This window comes from Molothrus aeneus, chromosome 9 (genome assembly GCF_037042795.1).
Source record: "Molothrus aeneus isolate 106 chromosome 9, BPBGC_Maene_1.0, whole genome shotgun sequence".
NCBI lineage: Eukaryota > Metazoa > Chordata > Aves > Passeriformes > Icteridae > Molothrus > Molothrus aeneus.
In genome coordinates this window covers 26,949,698-26,967,859 of record NC_089654.1, presented here as the reverse complement: position 1 = coordinate 26,967,859, position 18,162 = coordinate 26,949,698, and the positions used below count along the sequence as shown (strand labels likewise).

At 51.3% G+C, this 18,162-nt stretch overlaps 1 protein-coding gene across 1 annotated transcript in view; it reads right to left on the bottom strand.

Annotated features, from left to right (window-relative positions):
• Positions 1-18,162, bottom strand: part of PAPPA2 (pappalysin 2) — an 88,409-nt gene that overhangs the window by 4,493 nt on the left and 65,754 nt on the right. The window contains exons 17-20 of the mRNA XM_066555821.1: positions 15,790-15,958; positions 14,934-15,066; positions 13,747-13,856; positions 11,146-11,217 (exon numbers count right to left, since the gene is read on the bottom strand). Coding sequence (XP_066411918.1) covers positions 11,146-11,217; positions 13,747-13,856; positions 14,934-15,066; positions 15,790-15,958 — 484 coding nt within the window. The remainder of the gene's footprint in view (positions 1-11,145; positions 11,218-13,746; positions 13,857-14,933; positions 15,067-15,789; positions 15,959-18,162) is intronic.

Here is an 18,162-nt window from a genome sequence, read left to right as displayed (position 1 = left end):
GCACCCTTAAACTGAATGAGAGCCTGCTGAAAAATGTCACTGCACCGCAATAGCCCTGCATCCACTGTGCCAAAGCCAACATGTGGGCCTAGTGATAATACCAGTAATTCACATGAAAAAACCATGCCAAAACCAGAGAACCCATGTGGCTTTTTGTCCTTGTGACTCAAAAGGAAGAGAAATGGGCTCAACACAGGCTAATAACACTTTAGGAAGTAGCAGCAGGGATTATGGCAAACCACCAAGTCTGGTCTCTGCTATCAGTAGCACAGGCCACAGGCCAAATTCAGGCAGCCACAGAGAGATCACATTAGCCTGGAAGATTTTGAAAGAGCACACCTTCCTAGAGCTGGGAAACTGAAGCACAGCCGAGATAGGTAGCTCACTCCAGAACAAGAAGGGATTTGACTCCAATCAGTGCTGTCACAAACCGCATCCACAGGAGACCAGGGTGCAATTTCTTCAAGGCAACAGTGTTAACACTCCTCTTCCACTAAAAAGCATCAGGTGGATCTTAAATGATTGTGATCAATGAAGGTTTCTTAGACTCAAAGCAGCTCTGAGCACCGTGAGGGCCAGGGCAGGGATGTGGGGGCTGGCAGGTGCCAGGATGCAGTTGGGACTGGCCAGGGCCGCTGGCAGAGGAAGGCTCTTCTGGGTGTGATTTGCTTTTGCAGCCTTCCACACGGTGGAGTTTTTCCTTGAGCTTTGCTCCATGTGTCATGACTCACTGACAAAACAACACCCGTCGCTTTGGTAGTTTCCATACAATTATGGGGAGGTTTGCCCATCCCGGCTGCACAGGTCTGAAACGATTTCCAGATCTTGCGTGCAAGGTGGGGGGAGGACAGAGGCAGGGACAGCATGGGGAAGGAGAGGCTCCCCATCTCTCACTACACCTATCAGGGCTAACTGCCCCCTCCTCTCACCCAGCCGGAGCCCGTACCCCACCCTAAACAAATACAGGCTCCTATGGCAACACTTGTTGGGGAAACTTAACAACTCATGCTCCAAATTACATTGGAAAAACACATGAAGGGAAAATAAAAAATGACTAATTGGACTCGAGGCTCAGGAGAGCCAGGCACAGGCTTTGGGGATTTCTGTCCCTTCTCCTTGCCTAGAACATGGTGACTCCTGTGCCTTTGCCTTACTAAGAACCTCCACATGGTTTTGTTTTTGCAAGTAGAAAGAACAAAGTAAGGTGCTGGTTACCCTCGAGAGCACAGGAGCCCTTGTACTTGCATCAGTCTCATTTTGGCCTTGCAGGAATCATGGCAAGGGAGGACACAGGCAATGCAATCTGCTAAGGGCAGGTGATGTGAGAGAGCAGACCCCATACAGCGTCTGTTCAGCCTGTGCCTGAGACGTGTGCCTCTACAGAAAGCAATGCCAGTGGTGGGAGAAGGCAGTTTGTTCACGTCTGCAACTCACAAAAACACCTGATGATGTTTTAAGATGCTGTCAAGAAAAAGGAAAACACCAATGCTGTGCCACATGAAGGTGATGAATGTGACTCAGGGAAATGGTCAGCTGGGTCTCAGCTGCCAGAATACCCATCCTCCACTGAGGGGAGGGGGGTGGTGGGCTGGTTGAAAAGTCTCTTATAAACAGGGAAAAAATGAATAAGGCAACTGCAGCAGCCGCTGTGTGCTGTGCTGAGTGGTGGGGAGCTGCTGGGCCAGGCATGCCACCGAGGCAGCCAGGGAGACGGGCTGTGTCAGCGGATCTCCCGCTCGCTGGGCCATCCATCTTCCTTGTTTGTTCAGACAGGAGCTCCAGGGCATGTGGCAGCACGTGGAGGTGCAGCAGCTGGCACTGCCGGGCCGGAGCCCTGCGCTGCTGCCACAAAAATAGTAACGGCAAATCGAGTGCTTGGCAATTGAAATAGGCTAAAAAAACACAGCCTCTCGAAGCTGGGAGCAGGCACAGATGAAAAGAGGAAAAAAAAAAATCGAAGGGAAAAAGAATGAAAGAGGGGAAAAATATTGCAGGCAAAGGAAGGATGCAAGAAAGGACTGGTTAGGTCCCCGTGCATCCCAGCCAGAAGCATCTCCGAGGGCTCAGTGGTGGAGTTTCTCTCAAGGAGGCTGGGAGATGTTATGCAGGGAGCCGTGCCTGGGCACAGTGTTTTTCCACAATCTTTGAAGAGTCCCCAGGCTGGCTCCATCCCTGGGGCTGTTGTCCTGCCCAGCAGAGAGTCCCCAGTGCCATCAGTGAGGCAAGCAGGGTCCAGGCATTTTTCTTCAGATCCACCTTACAGAGTTTAATTCAGTGTGAAAGAGCACAAAAGGGTGCAACAGGTGAGGGAAAGGTGGATCATGAAGACTCAATCACAGATCACATCAGTGTTGGACATATTTCAGTGCTACACATTATTTTTCAGGAATGCAGGTTTTGCTCTGGTTGAGCACACCTGAAGGCCCAGCACCTTGCTTTTGGCCATGCCCCATTCCAGATGCTTTGGAGGAAGGTGGAAAAAAGAAAAAAAAAAAAAATCAGCATTCAGCTGGCCAACTGTGTAACTGAGGAACTGAAAGACTTCCCTGATCTGCCACTGAGATGGAAAGTGCTCATCATTTCTATCTGTACACAGCCATTGAAAAGCTAGAGTCCAGTCTCAGGGAGTCAAGTCCAGCCTTAAGAAGCAAAATGCTTTCTCCCAGGCTGGTCCTGGGCTTTGTGACTCTGCTGATCCACCCAAGGAGGGCGCATAGTTTGCTTTCATGGAGCTTCTAAGTCAGCACAAATTTTGGTGTCATTTTTCCCTTTGGGAATTGGTATTCTGGGCATCAAGCTCAGACTGTTTGCATGCTAATTCAACCACGTGGCTGAGAAGATGCATGTGTTTTTGCTCTCCTCAGCTGTCACTTTGAAAGCAGCCCTAGAGAAACAGGGGAACCACCATTTGGGCAGGGACCAGCCCTGGAAAAGCTGCTGCTGCTGCCCTCAGACTCATGCCTTGTGCATCAGCTTCACCACCGGTAATTCTGCTCCTGGGACCGATGAGTCACTAGTGGTGGGAAGATGAGTTGGAAACCCCATCCCTTTGGTGGCAGGGGGATGTCAGCCCAAACCAGGCTTCACAGAACCACAGGACATGAACCTGAGTTGCCCCAGAGAGTGCTCCAGCTGCAGGGGTCTCAGGCATGCAAGAGAAGCTGTGTCCCAGGTGAAGGTGCTGCCCGTAGCAGGGAGGAGCAGGCAGGATGTGTGGGGACAGGAAAGTATGGACAGGCTGGAGTAGCCCTTGGAGAAACACAGGGCAGCTTCTTCCTGCCGGATGTCTCCCCTTCCTCCCCACATCAGTCACTAGCAAGATCTTTCCAAAAGCTCTGGGAGGTCCCTGGGAGGACTTGAAGAGTGCCCAAAGCCTTGTTAAACATCTGGTTCACTTAAAGCCTCTATACATCCACCACCCCAGCTGGGGTCCCTGAAAATTCTCCCTCCCATCCCTGTCCCAATTCCTCCAACATCCTTCCAAACCACTGTTCCCCTGCAGAAAACTGTCAGTCCTTAAAGCCAGAGATGTGACAGGAGCTGGCTAAAGTGATGCTACAGCAGCGTGTCCCCAGGACACATCCCTTTCCTTACACACACTCATGATGGTGAGGCAGAGAGCCCGGTCATTCTTGGCTCTCCCTGCTTGCCCAGGGAAGTTGACTGGGAATGCAGACTGTGGGAGGAAATGACAATGTTCATTGTTTGGATTAAATATTTTTCTTGGCCCTCTCTCTGTTGCAGTGTCTTTTATTTTATTTTTCCTCCCCCCCTTGACACCCCCAAGCACATTCACTTTCCTTCTCTCTTTTTGGAGGCCCTTTGGCACAAGAAGGAAATCAGCTCTGAAAAACAGAGAGGGACAGAGAGGGAACAGGTTTGGCTTTTGCTCAGAAAGTTTCTTGGGATGTTTTTGTGCCCCGAGCCACCCTGAGCAGTGAGCAAGGTCTACCTGGCCCATTGTAAAAAGGGTGAGCACTATCCAGAGGAAGAGACCTCTAGAAATTTGGGAAGAGGAACCTGGGACCAAGTGGCCTGAAAAAGAGAAACAAAATCCTACAGACTTAGTGCTTCGTTGTCCATTTTATGTTTTCCGGTTTCTGTCCCCTGAGCCATCCCTCTGCTCCTTTTGAAGTGTGGCAGCTGTCCCTTGGAGGTAGATGCTTGTTGGAGACATCATGGACCTGCCCATCACCTCAGACACGGACAGAAAGCAAAACAGAGAAATTCTAACTGCTTCTGAACCTGCTGGGGTCCCTGAGCCACTCATCAGCTAAGCATGCAGATAGTTTTTACCACATCTCGGGTCTCCAGAAACATCTTCTCCAGCTCCAATGTCTTCTCCCCAAGTCTCACTACAGAGAAACAGAGGCTTGCTTCTTGAGAACATTCTCCATGTACCTGAATGAACACTGCAGGGAAGAGGTGGTGGGCTGGAGGGTTGTGACATCCTGCTGCCTCATTTCAGCTGATGGACCATCCCTGTACTGCCATAGCAGCTCCCAGCAGTCTTGGTGCGGAGCTCTAGGTGTTCTTCAGGACACTGGAGTCCCTTGGACATGGATTTCCTGCAAACAGCTGGGCCCATTGGAACCAGTCTGTGCTGAGGTTGTGCAGGATTGGTGTCTGCAAGGGGGATGGAGTGCACAGAGGCTCCATGGGCTGCTGTCAGTGGCCATCCTGGGAGAGCAGGTCCTTGCCTTCATGGTGCCTGAAAGTGCTTCTGTGTCCCAGGCCAGGACTTGGCTTGGACACACTTCTGCTGCAGAAGTGAACATGTGGCACTTTGGACCCCCGAATGGGGATGTGTTTCATTATCCCTCTGCACTGTGCTACTCAGAGTCATGCTACTCTTCCTCATGCCTCAGCAGAGAGCCATCTGGAAAGGTCTTTGCACCGTCCAAGGGATGAGAGGGAAGAAAGGGATGAAATGCTGGTGTAGATCCCCACATCAGAGCAGATCTTTGCTTCCATCTAAACAACCATGGCTATGATCTATTCATGGTGAGTTCCTCAGCCTTGTCCTTTTTACACCCTGATCTCAGTGCTAACAGAAGAGAAGCAGAAGCAGGAAAGAACAGGGAGAGAGGAGCAGAGGAAGTTGCTGTGTGTCACTAGTGCTCCTGGCAAGCATGGTGGCTCACCATTCACAGGGATACCACTGATACACGCAAGAGAAGACAGGACTTCCTGTGCCATGAGCACCAGCCTGCCATCCTGCCCTCAGTGGCTCTCCTGCTGCATGGATTAGATCTCCTGCCAAGCCATTTGTGCAAAATATGTTACAGGATAGAATGGGTTATGGAAAACAAGCCTTGAAAACCACAAGGGCCTCCTGACCCACTTGTATCTGATTTCTGCCAAGTTCTTGTTACAGATCTTAAACAGAAAGAAAAACAATGTACAAGGGATGAAGGAGCTGAAGGGGAATGAATATTCGTGTTGGAAGAGCAGTTGGCTGGGCTGTGCTTGGGGATGTTTATTATCAGAAACGACTCATTGATTTTTATTTCAGCGGGTGCTTTCAGTGGTTTTCCACTCCGTCTGTACCACTGGCTGCACGACTGTGACTGCTGGGAGGGGGAAAGTGGGACATGGATGGGGATGAGGGAAAGGCACCTGAACTGGAGAGGGCAGAGAAGCAGCCATAGGTCAGTACATCCCAAGTGCAGGGCTGCTGGCACAATGTGGCCTGGGGAAGCTGAGGCTGCTCACACCCCTTGGGGCTCCACCACTACTGGTGGTGTGTCTGGGTGCTGGAGCCCTATCCATGCCAAAAGACCCTCCATCTTTTGGGTCCTGTGAGCCTCACCCTCAGCATCTGTCCCTTGTCCTTGCTGCTGTGTGATCTATTTCCCTCTGCTTTGTCTCTCAATAAAATGATGCTGCTACAATCACACTCTCTGTGTGTGCAGGGGACAGAGATCTTCTCACTGTTTAGGAAAAGCACACCTCAGCTAAGATTTTTGGAAGAGGAATAGATTTCTTTGGGATCATCCCCTGGCTAAATCCCATGCTGAGCAGCCCACACCACCCATGCCAAAAGCAGCATGAAAATGTACCCAGCAGGTATGTGAAGAGCTCCCCACCTTGCCTTCCACCTCTCCAGCATGAAGGGCTTTGCCTTCACCAGTCAGAGGTCAGGTCTGATGCAGGAGTGACCACTACCTGCAGTCCTTGCTCCTCATGCCCCCTCACTGTCTGTACAAGCTGCATTAAACAGGGTGGAAGGTACAGCACTGCCTGGTCCAAGAGAGAAGAAAGATGTGTGAATCATGAGAGGGTGACTAAATTCTGGCCACGCAGCTGTAGTTGCTCTAGAGAGTCTCCTTGGTGCAGCTGGGGTGCCTGTGGTCCTCACTGCCTTAGGCCTCAGAAGTACAGAAGACAGGCTTTCCTGGAGCAGAGCATTCTGCCAGCATCACATTTCTTACAGTTTCCTGTGTTGAGTTCTGCCATGGTACAAAATCAGAGACCCGCAAGCCTGGGAGGAGTGAGAACCAAGGGTCTCCAGCCCCACTGATACTGAGGAGCAGAGGCAGCTGGAGCTCAGCTGCAGTGCTGTCCTAGGGGACAAGTCTCACCCTGTCTCCCATCACATGAAAGAACAGCAGAGTTTAGGGGACACTCCCCACCATCCTTACTGCATATGCCTTCCAAAGGGTTAATTCTGACTGAGAAATGCTGGACACAAGCCACAGATGTGCCGAGTGAAGGTTTTGTGCATGCTGGTGGGAAGAGCTAAGGATCCTTCAGGGTCCTTCACTACCTGTTGGATCAAGAGACTCAGGAACAACTTGCAACCACAAACACACTTCAGTCCCTATTTCATCATTTTCATTGTAATACCTCAGGTAAACCACAAAACAGAGAACAGATTCATGTTTTACGGTTGTGATAACATGACCAGCAACACGAGAGGGCAGGGAGACCTTGTCCTCATGCAGGGCAGACCTGAGAAATTCCCAGCAGCTCATGCTCACAACAGTGTTCTGTTCTCTGCCCATCTTCATCCAGAGCATGAGGCAGAGACCTCAAGTCAAAGTCCATTCCAATTAACCTTTTGCTACCTGCACACAATGACATGAAGCTGGAGGTGAGAAGGAGGCCAGCATGGTGCACAATGCGTTGGCTGCCCAAAAAAAGCTGCCCGGTTTCACTCTGGTCACTGCAAGAGCAGCCTAGCTTTCCCTGAGAGCATTTGAGCAGGACAGTGGTGGTTACCCCATCCTGTGAATAACATTGGGTAAACACAAGGATGATGAAACAAGTGAATTTTTGCACCTAAACCACATCTGCAGTGTGAAGCACAGGAGCCCCTGTGGTGGGAGACAGAGGGGTGCAGGTGTAGGGCATTGCACAGACTAGGAGGTGCTCTATAGCAGCTATGCTCATGCACAGACTGCTTTGGACCATGGCAGGAACAGTCCAAGGGAGCAACCTGGATCTCTGTACATGCTGTCTCTTCCTCTGAAGTCAACAGTCTCACTTGCTTTTGAGCACAGGAGGATGATGCATCAGAGGTGATCACCTTGGGATGGCTTAGGAGAACGTGACCCAGATGCTGCAAACAAACACCTCCCTCACAGCAGTCAAACACACCACCAGGACCAAAACCACCTCCTCCCAACCCATGGTGGGGAGGAGGGGTTTCTCTCCTCCTCCACTCGCCTCTCCTGACAGCCCCAAGCCCCCTCCCTTGGTGCTGCCATCTGTTTTTCTACTGATGGCAGGGGACGAGATGTTCCGCTGGCCCTCGAAAGGCAAAGTGCGCTCGGCGCTAACTTGAATTCCTGACGGGCTCCTGGAAGGGTTTGCATCCCTCCCTCCCTCCTTCCCTCCCTCCCTGACGTACGTGCCTCACTGCTCCAGCACTGGGGAACTTGGCAAGGCACAGCAAGAGAGAGGGAGGCAGATGGATGACCAGATTAACGGAAAGAGAAGGGAGGTGGGAGAGGAGTGCAGGGATGAGCAGGCAGGCTGATCCACCGCCAGCAGAGGATAAAGATGCGGTCCCTCTTTAGGGAGGGAGGGAGTGACAGTCCCTCTAATGCCATTGCATGGTGACCTGGACTTTCCAATATGAGGCAGAGCTCCAGATGGAGCTGGGAAGGTTGAGCCTTGGCTACTGCTGCCATGCCCCGGCCTGAAGTGACTCCACCAGAGAGAGACAGTACGAGCTGCCAGGTGGCCTGGATTTCTGTTTTGTAGGGTTGCTCCCCTCACTGTGGCATCCAGAAGAGAAAACTTCCTGATCCAACACACACTTGGCAGTCAATGGAGAGACAATAGAATCTCCAAGGTGTGACTCAGACCCGAGGTGACATGAACAGCCCACTGGAACAGCATTTCGCTGCCCAAGGATGGCAGAGTCTGGGCTCTTAAAGGAGGAGTCTCCATTGAGGGGCTCCTATGAAATGAGAGGGAAGCTGGGACTAATATGACCCGTGGCAAGTGAATCTGAACCATGTGTGTGAGGGGGACTGCCATGCAGTGAGGACAGAGGACAGGTTATATTCTTTCTCTACCCTGCTCCTGCTGTGGGATGCCTCCATATCCACAAGGGATTGGGGGAAGTGAGCAGCCTCTGAGAACTGCAGAGTTTTTCTTCACAAGGAGGAGGGCAGAGAGGAATAGGAATGAAGATGGAAGCAGCACAGATGAGGTAGAAACAACATTCAGAGTATTCTGTGGTCAGATGGGGAGACTGGTGAGATCTCCCTGCAGCAGCTCCCAGAGCAATACTTTGAGGCACTTTCAGTAAGAGTTACTCTTTACAACAAGACAATGACTACTATGAAACTCATGTGGGGGGAAAAAGTTATCTAGGAAAATTTGGATTATTGGTCCAACCTTTACAGCTTGCAGCACCCTAGGAGGAAACACATAGAAAAGAATAAAGCAAGACATGTATGAGAAGTGAGGAGAAGGAAAACAGGGATGAGGAGGAGGCTGGGAGCTGTATCAAAAAGGAGAGCTTAAGGGTGAAAGACATTATCTGAGGATGAATCTTCATTAGTGCTGCAGTGAGTGACTGTGACCCTAAGAATAGGCCTGCCCTGATGCAACTGCTAACAAGGAAGAAGGCACTGTTCCACAGAGGAGGATCAGGATATCTAACAAATAGTTAGATGACCTGAAGGACTAGAGAGAGAAACAAGATGACATTCTCTTGTATAAAATGGAAGGGCAAGCTCTTGTACTGATGGCAAAACATCTGCTGTTAGCTTGGTGCTCATCAGTTGGAAACAAAGGAGGAAGAGAAAGATCTGGGTGTACTTGCTGACCTCAGGATATCTGAACTGCCAGACTGATGCAACTGCAGAAACAACAGATATAGTCCTGTGTCCCATCAAAAGAGACATTTCCAGCAACAAGGAAGCTTTATGGAGGGCTTTGGTGGACCTGGGATGGAAGAACATGTACTGACTGCTTGGTCATTCCTGTTGAAACAATAATTGAAAGCAGAAAAAGCATTTAAAAGTCTACAAGGGTAAAGAAGAAACATGGAATCTTTCCATCTTCTGGTGGGACACTGCAAGATTTTGGCTTGGTTAACCTCCTGTGTGCCAAGAGTCCTGCCTGGGGCTGCTTTCTAAGAGTAAAGGAGGGTGACAAGCAGATAGGAACAGAAAGAGCTCATGTTGGCTGTGGGCATGTTTGGGTGGTTGATGAAAGCACAGTGACTTACCCTGGGACTTCAGGTACTCAGTGTGTCTGTGTCTCACACACACACACACAAACTGGCACTTTTCATCATTCCCTATGGGATCTCTCCCTGAACACAGAGACCTAAGGTGAAGCACAGGAACCACAGAGGAGGAAACAGTAGGGTCAGTCTGGTGTACCTGAGCCTACTGCGGAGAGGCCTCACAATTGTGTCAGCTTCATGTTACCTGAGCTGCACAGGAAGGGAGGAAGAAACACTTCACACTCCATTGGCTTCTTTTTTTAAAGGACCTAGTCCCAGAGAGCACAAGAAATTCTCCCTTGCTAGCAGAACCACCACAGAGACAATCACTCAACCATCTGGTCTGCTCTTCCACTTAAGCCATCCCATTTCAAACACATTACCCCAGATTTGTGCTAAAAGATGTGGTTTAGAAGACACAGAGCTCCCAAAATGTCTGAGGATCACTAACTTCTGGTACTCAATCACCAAACACCTCTCAGGCACACAGCACCTCATTCCCCTGCTCTTTCAGCCTGTGTCTCGCAGTAGACAGGCACAACACCGGCATCAAATTTGGGAAATAATTGCTGCACCTTCTGTAGACCATGAGGTTTCCTTCCTGGGGACGTGCCCCCTGCAACATTGCCCTTTCCCCCACACTCCAGTCCACAAAGAGCTGAGCTCAGCAGAACCAGCGAGGAAAAGCAATCATTGCATTGAAATGAGCACAAGAAAAAAATACAATCAGCAAACCCCAAAGCTATTTTTGGTGTGCAAACTCCATTTACATTTTCCTTTTTGGTAAAAATCCCAAATTTTCAGCATACAACATTCCAAAATTTCCCCCCTTTTTCCTTTTATCCTCAATCATAATAACAACTAGTGCTTGACAAAGACTGCCTATTTTTAATTTCCTTTGTGAACTGACTCCAGGCTGCCTATGATTTTCTCCTGCCTGGTCATTATTCAAAGCTAAATGAGTGGCTAACCAATTTCTGCAAGGAATTCTTTGTCTGCAGATTCTTCAGAAGCAGTTTGTTTTGCATATACAAGGCTGGAAATCCTGATTGTTTGATTTGGACAGGTGAGTCACACAGGGCTTTTCTGGACCCATGTTACTCTAGAACTGCGGTTCTGGTTAGGGAAACATTCCAGCTTGGAGTCAGCTCAGGCTTTTGGGGGATACCCCTTGCCAGTGAAATCCTTTTGCTAGAATATTCTGCCCAGGCTGGCCAAAAAGAAGCAGGCAAGGAAGGAAATGGGTTATTGTGCAGCTCTTGCTCCCCAGCACCATCCTGGCTGTGGGGACTCTACCCAAGGATGCTTCCTCTGCTATCTCCGCTCATCCAGCAAGCCCAGCTCGGAGCAAACATAAGGTCAAAGCTGTCTGGTTTGTGCTGGAGCAGGTCTTCGCTGGCAGGAGCTCTCCTGCAAGGAGCAGGCAGCTTGTGCTGGGGCCAGGGAGGGCTTACCTCACACGACTGGATGCAGTGAATGACAGAGGGGTCCGGATACCACCGCAGCCTGCCCGTGCACACAATGTTCTGGGAGAGGAGGAGAAGACAGCAGTTAGCTCCGGTGGATGAGGCAGGGAAACAGCCAGCAGTGTGTTCTGGAGCTACAGGGTCTCCTGCAGCACTGCATTACTCACTGCAGGGCAGAACAGCAGTGACACCCCCAGGATGCTCCTGGCCCAGCAAACCCAGGGTAGCTGCACCCAGGAACCCACACACCAGGGCACATTGTTCAAGGCAGAGGCCAGATATACACACACCTTGTGTGTGTCTATCTGTGTGTGTGTGTATTAAGATGTATATTGGTTGGACTTGCTGATCCTGGAAGTTTTTTCCAGCCTTAGTGATTCTATGTTTCTATATTGATACAAAACTGGAAGAGGACAAAGGGAAAGGACAGGGACTACCTGAGAAGTGGGTTTGGCTGGCAGTGCCACCATTCTGTCTGACTTGGCCAGGAGCTGCTGCTGGGGGTAAGCAGCCACAAGAGGCTGGAATCTACCATCATATCTCTGTGTGATGCTGAATTCACCAGCTGGTCATCACTCAGTGCCTACAGCTGGCTCACTGATCCCTGCTCAGGCTCTGAAAACTGCATCCTGGGAGGAAGGACTCATCTCCCCAGACCTGACTTGAAGTAGATACACCAGGCTGACGGTCACTCTGAGGTATTTACAAACTCTCACTGGTATTTACAAACTCAGCTGTTGCAGCCAGATGGACACAAGAGCGAGATGTGAAGGGCTCAGTTTCCCAGCCCTGGAACACACCATGCTGCTCATTTAGCTGGGGTTTGTGGGGAACACTGATGATTACACAGGGGGAAGAAAAGCCCCACCACACATGCAATTTCCTCCTTGTAAAGCTCAGGCAGGCTTTGAAATCTGAGGCCCCATAAAACAGCATCTGGCCTGTGAAAGTGTCCTAGGATGCCCTTCACAGCACAGGAATTGCACAGAGAGGTAGGTGTGTTTGCTCCCAGCCTCGTTTGAGATGTTCAGGGGCAGGAGGACTGGCTCCAGCATTCCCAGGTGGCATGGCAGCTAGGAATAGGGCAGCTCTGCCCACACAGGTCCTTCTGCAGCATCTTTGGTCAAGACTGTGACGAGGCTGGAGCAGGATGAGGTCCTGGCCCTCCTCGGCCAGCCCCAGAGAGAGCCAGCTTAATGGGGCAAAGACTGGGGAATTCCAGAGCCCACCAGGTCCTGCTCAGCCAAGAGGATGCGTACATCCCAACCCCATGGAGCTGCTTTGTATGTGGTTGTTGTGCAACTCAGATGCCATTTTAGCATACTCATATTAGTATACTCATATTCCAGGCTGGGAAATAAGGGCAGAGAGACAAACCTGCTCAGCTGTGGCATGCAATGAATCAGAGCTGAAAACAAAACAGGACTGTGCCCCTTCTCTGAGTGGCCTGTGCAGTTCCCTGTGTTGTTTGCCCCATCCTCTCCATCTCATGGAGCATGGCAGCTCCTGGGAACAGCAAACTGTTGGAGGCTTGGGGGAGCCAAGTGGGGAGCGGAGACAGAAGCCAGGACAGAGAGGAAAACAAGATGGTCTAGGGAGAGAGAGCTCCTGGCAAAGGACAGAGCTCCTTCTTAAAATAGTGTCTCCTCTCTGCAAAATGCCTCCCTTGCACGAAAGCCTGCAGTGGTGGTGAAAGGGAAGCTGAACACCACTGCCTCAACGGGCCAAGCCATGCGATCCCTCAAAGGCAAGGACTCCTTCCAAGGCTCGTGCTTCACCATCCCACATGCCCCAGGCATCCTCGCCCCCCCGGCAGCCGCGGGCCTGATTCAAGGCAGTGCACAGTAGTATCCACAGGCATGATGCTGGGCCTCCTGCGGCTTCCCAGGAGGAGGGGAAAGCATTTGGATGGGAGCACTGGCTCCTGGGAAGATTGTTTGCTTTTCTTTGTTCCACCTCCTTCCTTATACATCTCATTTTTATTTTAAGAAATATTACCCCGGCAGAGCTGCTTTTTGGTAAAGTCGTGCCACGAGGATCCAAAATATTTGAGCTATTTGAGCTGCTTTGCCTACAAAATGAGTAAGAAGTGGGGAGGGAAAGGCTCCCCTGTTCCAGCAGCAGAGGCACCCAGCCGGCCAGCAGGTCCTGGCAGCTGGAGACACCTTTCAGCTGACAGCGCCCTGCCTCTTCCTTGGCAGGGAAATGCCTGCCTAGGATTGCTTCTCTGCTGCCAGGTAAGTGGGGACCCAGGCTTACACTGTGCCAGAGGCAGCTTTTGCTCTCCCAGCACACTGGCTGACAATAAACAGTAGCTTAACAGGTCTAGGCACACCGCACATCCTGAAAAATCAGTGGGATTCTTGCATTAAAACTTCATATATTGTGGTATCATGCAATTCCTGGAAAGCTGGCTTGGGAGCTGATAACTGTGCTGAACTTTGGTATACACTGCTTGTCTTTACAAGTCTTACCCTTCTTTACCTGAGGCAGAGATTTTGGGTTAAAACACCAGATGGAGAGGGAGGGAGGTTCCCTCTCCATGCTGCCAGCAACCCCCCTGCTAGAATTATTCCTCCCCCCTTTTACCTGGACTCTGGTGGGCTGCAGCCGGTGATCCATTGTCTCAGCAGTGACATTTTTGGGCAGTATGACAGGGTCACTGGGAGGAATGATACAGGAAGGAATGCACACAGCACCTGTGGGAGGAAGGAGAGCCTTGAGGACCTTACCTGGAGCCAGGCATCAATGTCCTGTAGGAGGCCACACTGATGGTAGAGAGATGTAAAGAGGACCCTTTATCTCCCAGCCTGAGACAGCCATTCCTCCCCCAAATCCTCAATTATCCAAGAGCCTACAGGAGTTGTGCTCAATTCTCTTCTCCCAGATGAGAGGAAAACTAAACACAACCAAAGAGAAAGATTCCAACCTTGATGGCAGGACATGGGACCCAGCATGAAAATAAGTCTGGCCTAGATGTTATACGCTGTTTGCTGACCTGTTAAGAAGCATCTCTCTAATTTTTCTACCACAGAGAATTCCCACTGCCTTCCCATAACCCAGGAAGAAATAAAGCTGCAAAAACCACTTTGGAAAAACAAGTGGGATCCCAGTCCTAATCCTAAACCTCAGTAGTTCCTGACATTAGACTGTCCTCAGCCTGATTGGACCAGACTGGGATGACTGGTGTGTTTGCTTCAGAGTAATATGGGCTGAGCTGAAGCATCCTGCCCAGTGGGATGCTAGACCAGATACAACAACCATGGCTGAGTGTTGCAGGTTTTCCTGAAAGCTCAAAGCATCCAGGTCCTGCAGACAGAAATGGATGATGCGGTCCCTCCTCTGGTCAAAGTGCCCTGTTACACTCAATTGTCACTGCAGCTTTTATGGCTTTTATCTAGGACTTGTCACATTAACCCTGCAAAGAGCAGCAGTGGTAGCAAGTGGAGAGACCTCAGGAAAGATGGAGGGCTACAGATCAGGAAAAAGTGCAAAGAGCTGGGTTTGCCCTAAAGACAACCCTTGCTGCTTCTGAAAAGAGAGATGCTTAATGCTGGAGACAGCTTTAGATTTGGGTCTTGCCCAAGAGTGCAACCAGGGTGAGCACAAGGCTAAAACCTTCCTGGCTCTGTGTTTATAAACATCATGGAAGAGAAAACAGGAATTTTTCTGTTAATTGGGGATTGGTACAGGGAGAGTCTATCTATAGTCTATTGTGACTATCAGCTCTCTGGTATGACTGAGTCAACAAAAGTTTGGTTTTCATCTGCCCTCACCTATGCCATGCCCCTGCTCACACTTGTACTCCACGAAGTTCAGCTCTGGGGGTGGTGGGCAGGAGCCCTGCAAGCTCTCACACAGTTTGAACTCCTCTGTCCACAAGCCCTCCTTAGTGCAGACGATGGGAACCTGCAAAGCAGAGGGAGAGCAGCTGGTGTTACCCACCCTGCCTGGCCACCACCCATCTCTGGGGGAGCACTGTGCAAGGACACCCCTCCCACCCACCAATGTCCAGAGAAAAGCTCCCCAAGGCAGCTGGGCTGCAGCCACCTGGCCCAGCCTATGTGCACTGACCAGAAATGCAATTGTTTCCCAGCTTCTGCTGGATCCCACCAGAGGGAATCGGCCACCCTTCTTTTGACAAGCCCCTTTCCAAGCATTGATAGCTGGGTGGAAGAGCAGGCAGGCAGCAGCCTCTATGCCCAGGGAAGCCCCTTGGTGAGCGCAAGTGCTGCAGCAAGCTTGCCCATCATCCCAAGTGAATGCTTTCACAGCAGCTCCCAAAACTTACTGGAAACCCTCTATTTATGCTTTCTGACCCTGTTGACACAAGATAAGCCAGCTTGCTTAGGACCACTGCTTTCCAGGGAGCAGGTGAGCATCCCCAGGCAGTGGTGCACCTTGTGCCATGTATGGGATCCAGCAAGACCAGCCTTTGGGCTTGTAGAGGGACTGCAAGACCAACCCTTGGGCTTGTAGAGGGACTGCTCTTGGTGGTAAAAGGGTTTTTGGCCTTGGGGATGGGCCAAACTGCTGCAGGGCCCCTCTGCACAGCAGAGCACAGGGAGCCCTGCAGTTTGTAGCTGCTCTGAAACACGAGGTGCGGTCAGTGTGTGCCTGCCCCAGACTCACCTGCTGTCCCTGCTGCTCACAGCTGAGCACACACTGGCTGTCCAGCTCGAAGCCCTGCGTGCAGTTGTACATGCCCTCGAAGACGGGGGGCGGGGGCTGGCAGACCACGGGCACACAGTGCCCCTCTTCCCACTGCCCACTCTCCAGGCACTGCACCTTCAGGAACTTCCTGGGGAAACACAGACACCAGGCTGGCCTGCAGAACCCCCAACACTGCTCCTTGGCTGCACCAGGCATCCCACAGATGTCAGGAGCAGACTGAAGACATCTCTCCTGGAGCAGAGTCATGCCCACCCTGTGTAGGACTTTCCCATACTGTACAATCCCTCACCATGGGCATGTCTTCCAAAGGGACACCCCATGCTTAACCAGGACCTTTTCTTCTCCTCCCTAGTGGGATTGTACTGATCTAGGAGCACTGGATGCATTTCCCTTGCACTCACCACCCCACTGCCCCTCACCTCTTGTGGTGCCCCTAAACCCTTCCTTCCCACAGTCCCTGCAGGTCCTGCTCTGCTTTGTCCCCCAGCCAGTAGCTGCATACTTTGCTGGATGGAGTTTGCCTCCACCCAGTAAATCCTCTGGCCTGTGCCCAGCTGCTCCTGAGGCTCCTCTTTGTACTCCAGCCAGATCTGTCAATCCTGCTCTGGCCAAGGGGCTGCAGCAGACCAGTACCACCCTATGCTGCTAAAACATGAGCTACTTGCCAAGAAAAGAAAGAAAGAAAAAGTCCAGGAGCAGAGCCCACCCACTTTTCACTGTCCCTGGCAGTGATAGAGACACCACATCTTTTACACAGAGGCATCAAAACTGCTGAGGCATCAGGCTGGCCAAGGACTGCTCTCCCTGCAGAGGACACATCACTGCCCAGATGGGCTTTACCTGAGCCAAAGCTGATGGCTCCATCCTTAAGGAGGCTTTTCTCCACACTCCTGTCCTCCTTTACTAGACAGCCCACTCCAGTGCCTGCCCCTGCCCTCTCCCTCTATGGGTGCCAGCAGGCAGGGCTCCAGGCCACGTTAGGGAGTTTATGGCCTGCCACAGGTATGTGAGGGGGCTGCCAGGGGTTAGAGGAACCCCTGGGGGAAGGCACTAAATTGCCCCTTGTTCTGAGAGGCAGCAGACAGAGTGTGGGGCCACCCATGTGCCCCTTAACACCTGGAGCAGGGTCATGACATTGTGTGGGGCCACCCAGCTGTGCCTCCACACATGGTACAGGGTCACACAGCCTGGAGAAGCAAGGGGACCCCATCTGCATCCTGCTGCCAGACCAGGGATGTTCCCTGTCAGATTTCTGCTGGGAACTCCTGGATGAGACATTTTAGAGGTTTTTGCAGCATTCTGGTGTTTTAAAATATTTGCAGCTCTTGGAGAGTCCCCTTCTCCCTTCAGAAATCAGGGATCTGTTTTCTCTCAAGACTGTATAAAGGGACAGTGGGTTCCTCCCAAGGTGAATGCAGGCTCCAGCAGGTAACACAGGCAGGCAGGGTAGGGAATGGGATGCAGCAAGTCCACTGGCACAGAGCTCTGCACAAATCTTCCCTCCAGCCCACCTGGGAAGTGAGGATGGTTGTGGTGTGAGCACCTGAGCAGTGAGGGTTGCTGCAACATTGCTCCTACAGCAGCAGCCTTGAATTAACTAAGGGAACTGTAGCTATGAAGTATTTTGGAAAGCTGATGAGGTAAAGGGACTGGATTCCATTGTAGGCATCTGTGGTTTCAGTCCATTCCTCCTTTGACTTCCTTGTTTGCCTTCCCTTCCCATGAGGATGATAGTCCCTGCCTTGCAAAGATGCCCCCATGAGACTTTGCCTTCTCCCGAATCTGACTGAATGCTTTGCCCTGCCCAAGTTTAAAGGTAAGCAAAGGCACATGCCAAGAGGTACTAATCCATGTTGGATGTCCAGCTCCACAAGCAGCATTTTCCCCTTCTTGAGCTTCCTGGCTCACAGGGTGTGATCCAGCTGCAGGACTTGGAAGGGGTAAAGCACTGGGGGTTATGGAGGTAGAAACAAACTGTGACAGCAATCCCTCAGGCACTGAGCAAACTCCTTTAAAGACCAGGAGCATGCCAGCCACACATGGCTTTTCACTGGCACTGCACCTCCCTGTTGCTCTCCAGGTCATGGCAGGGGCCCTGTGCCCAGGGAGGCCTGGGGAGATGGGTCAGGCCTGAGGAGGACACGCTGTGGCAGCTGCAGTTTGCTCAGGTGCAGGCTGTGGTTTGCAGCCCCATCATCCTCACAGGGGCTCCTCGTTTTGATGTGGTGTCAGAGCCAGGCCATGTATGGCCTCTCACACCTCCCCCCAAACCTGCACACCCCCCCAGACCACCTTGCTGTGGATGCTCAACGCATCCATCCAGGGACTTCA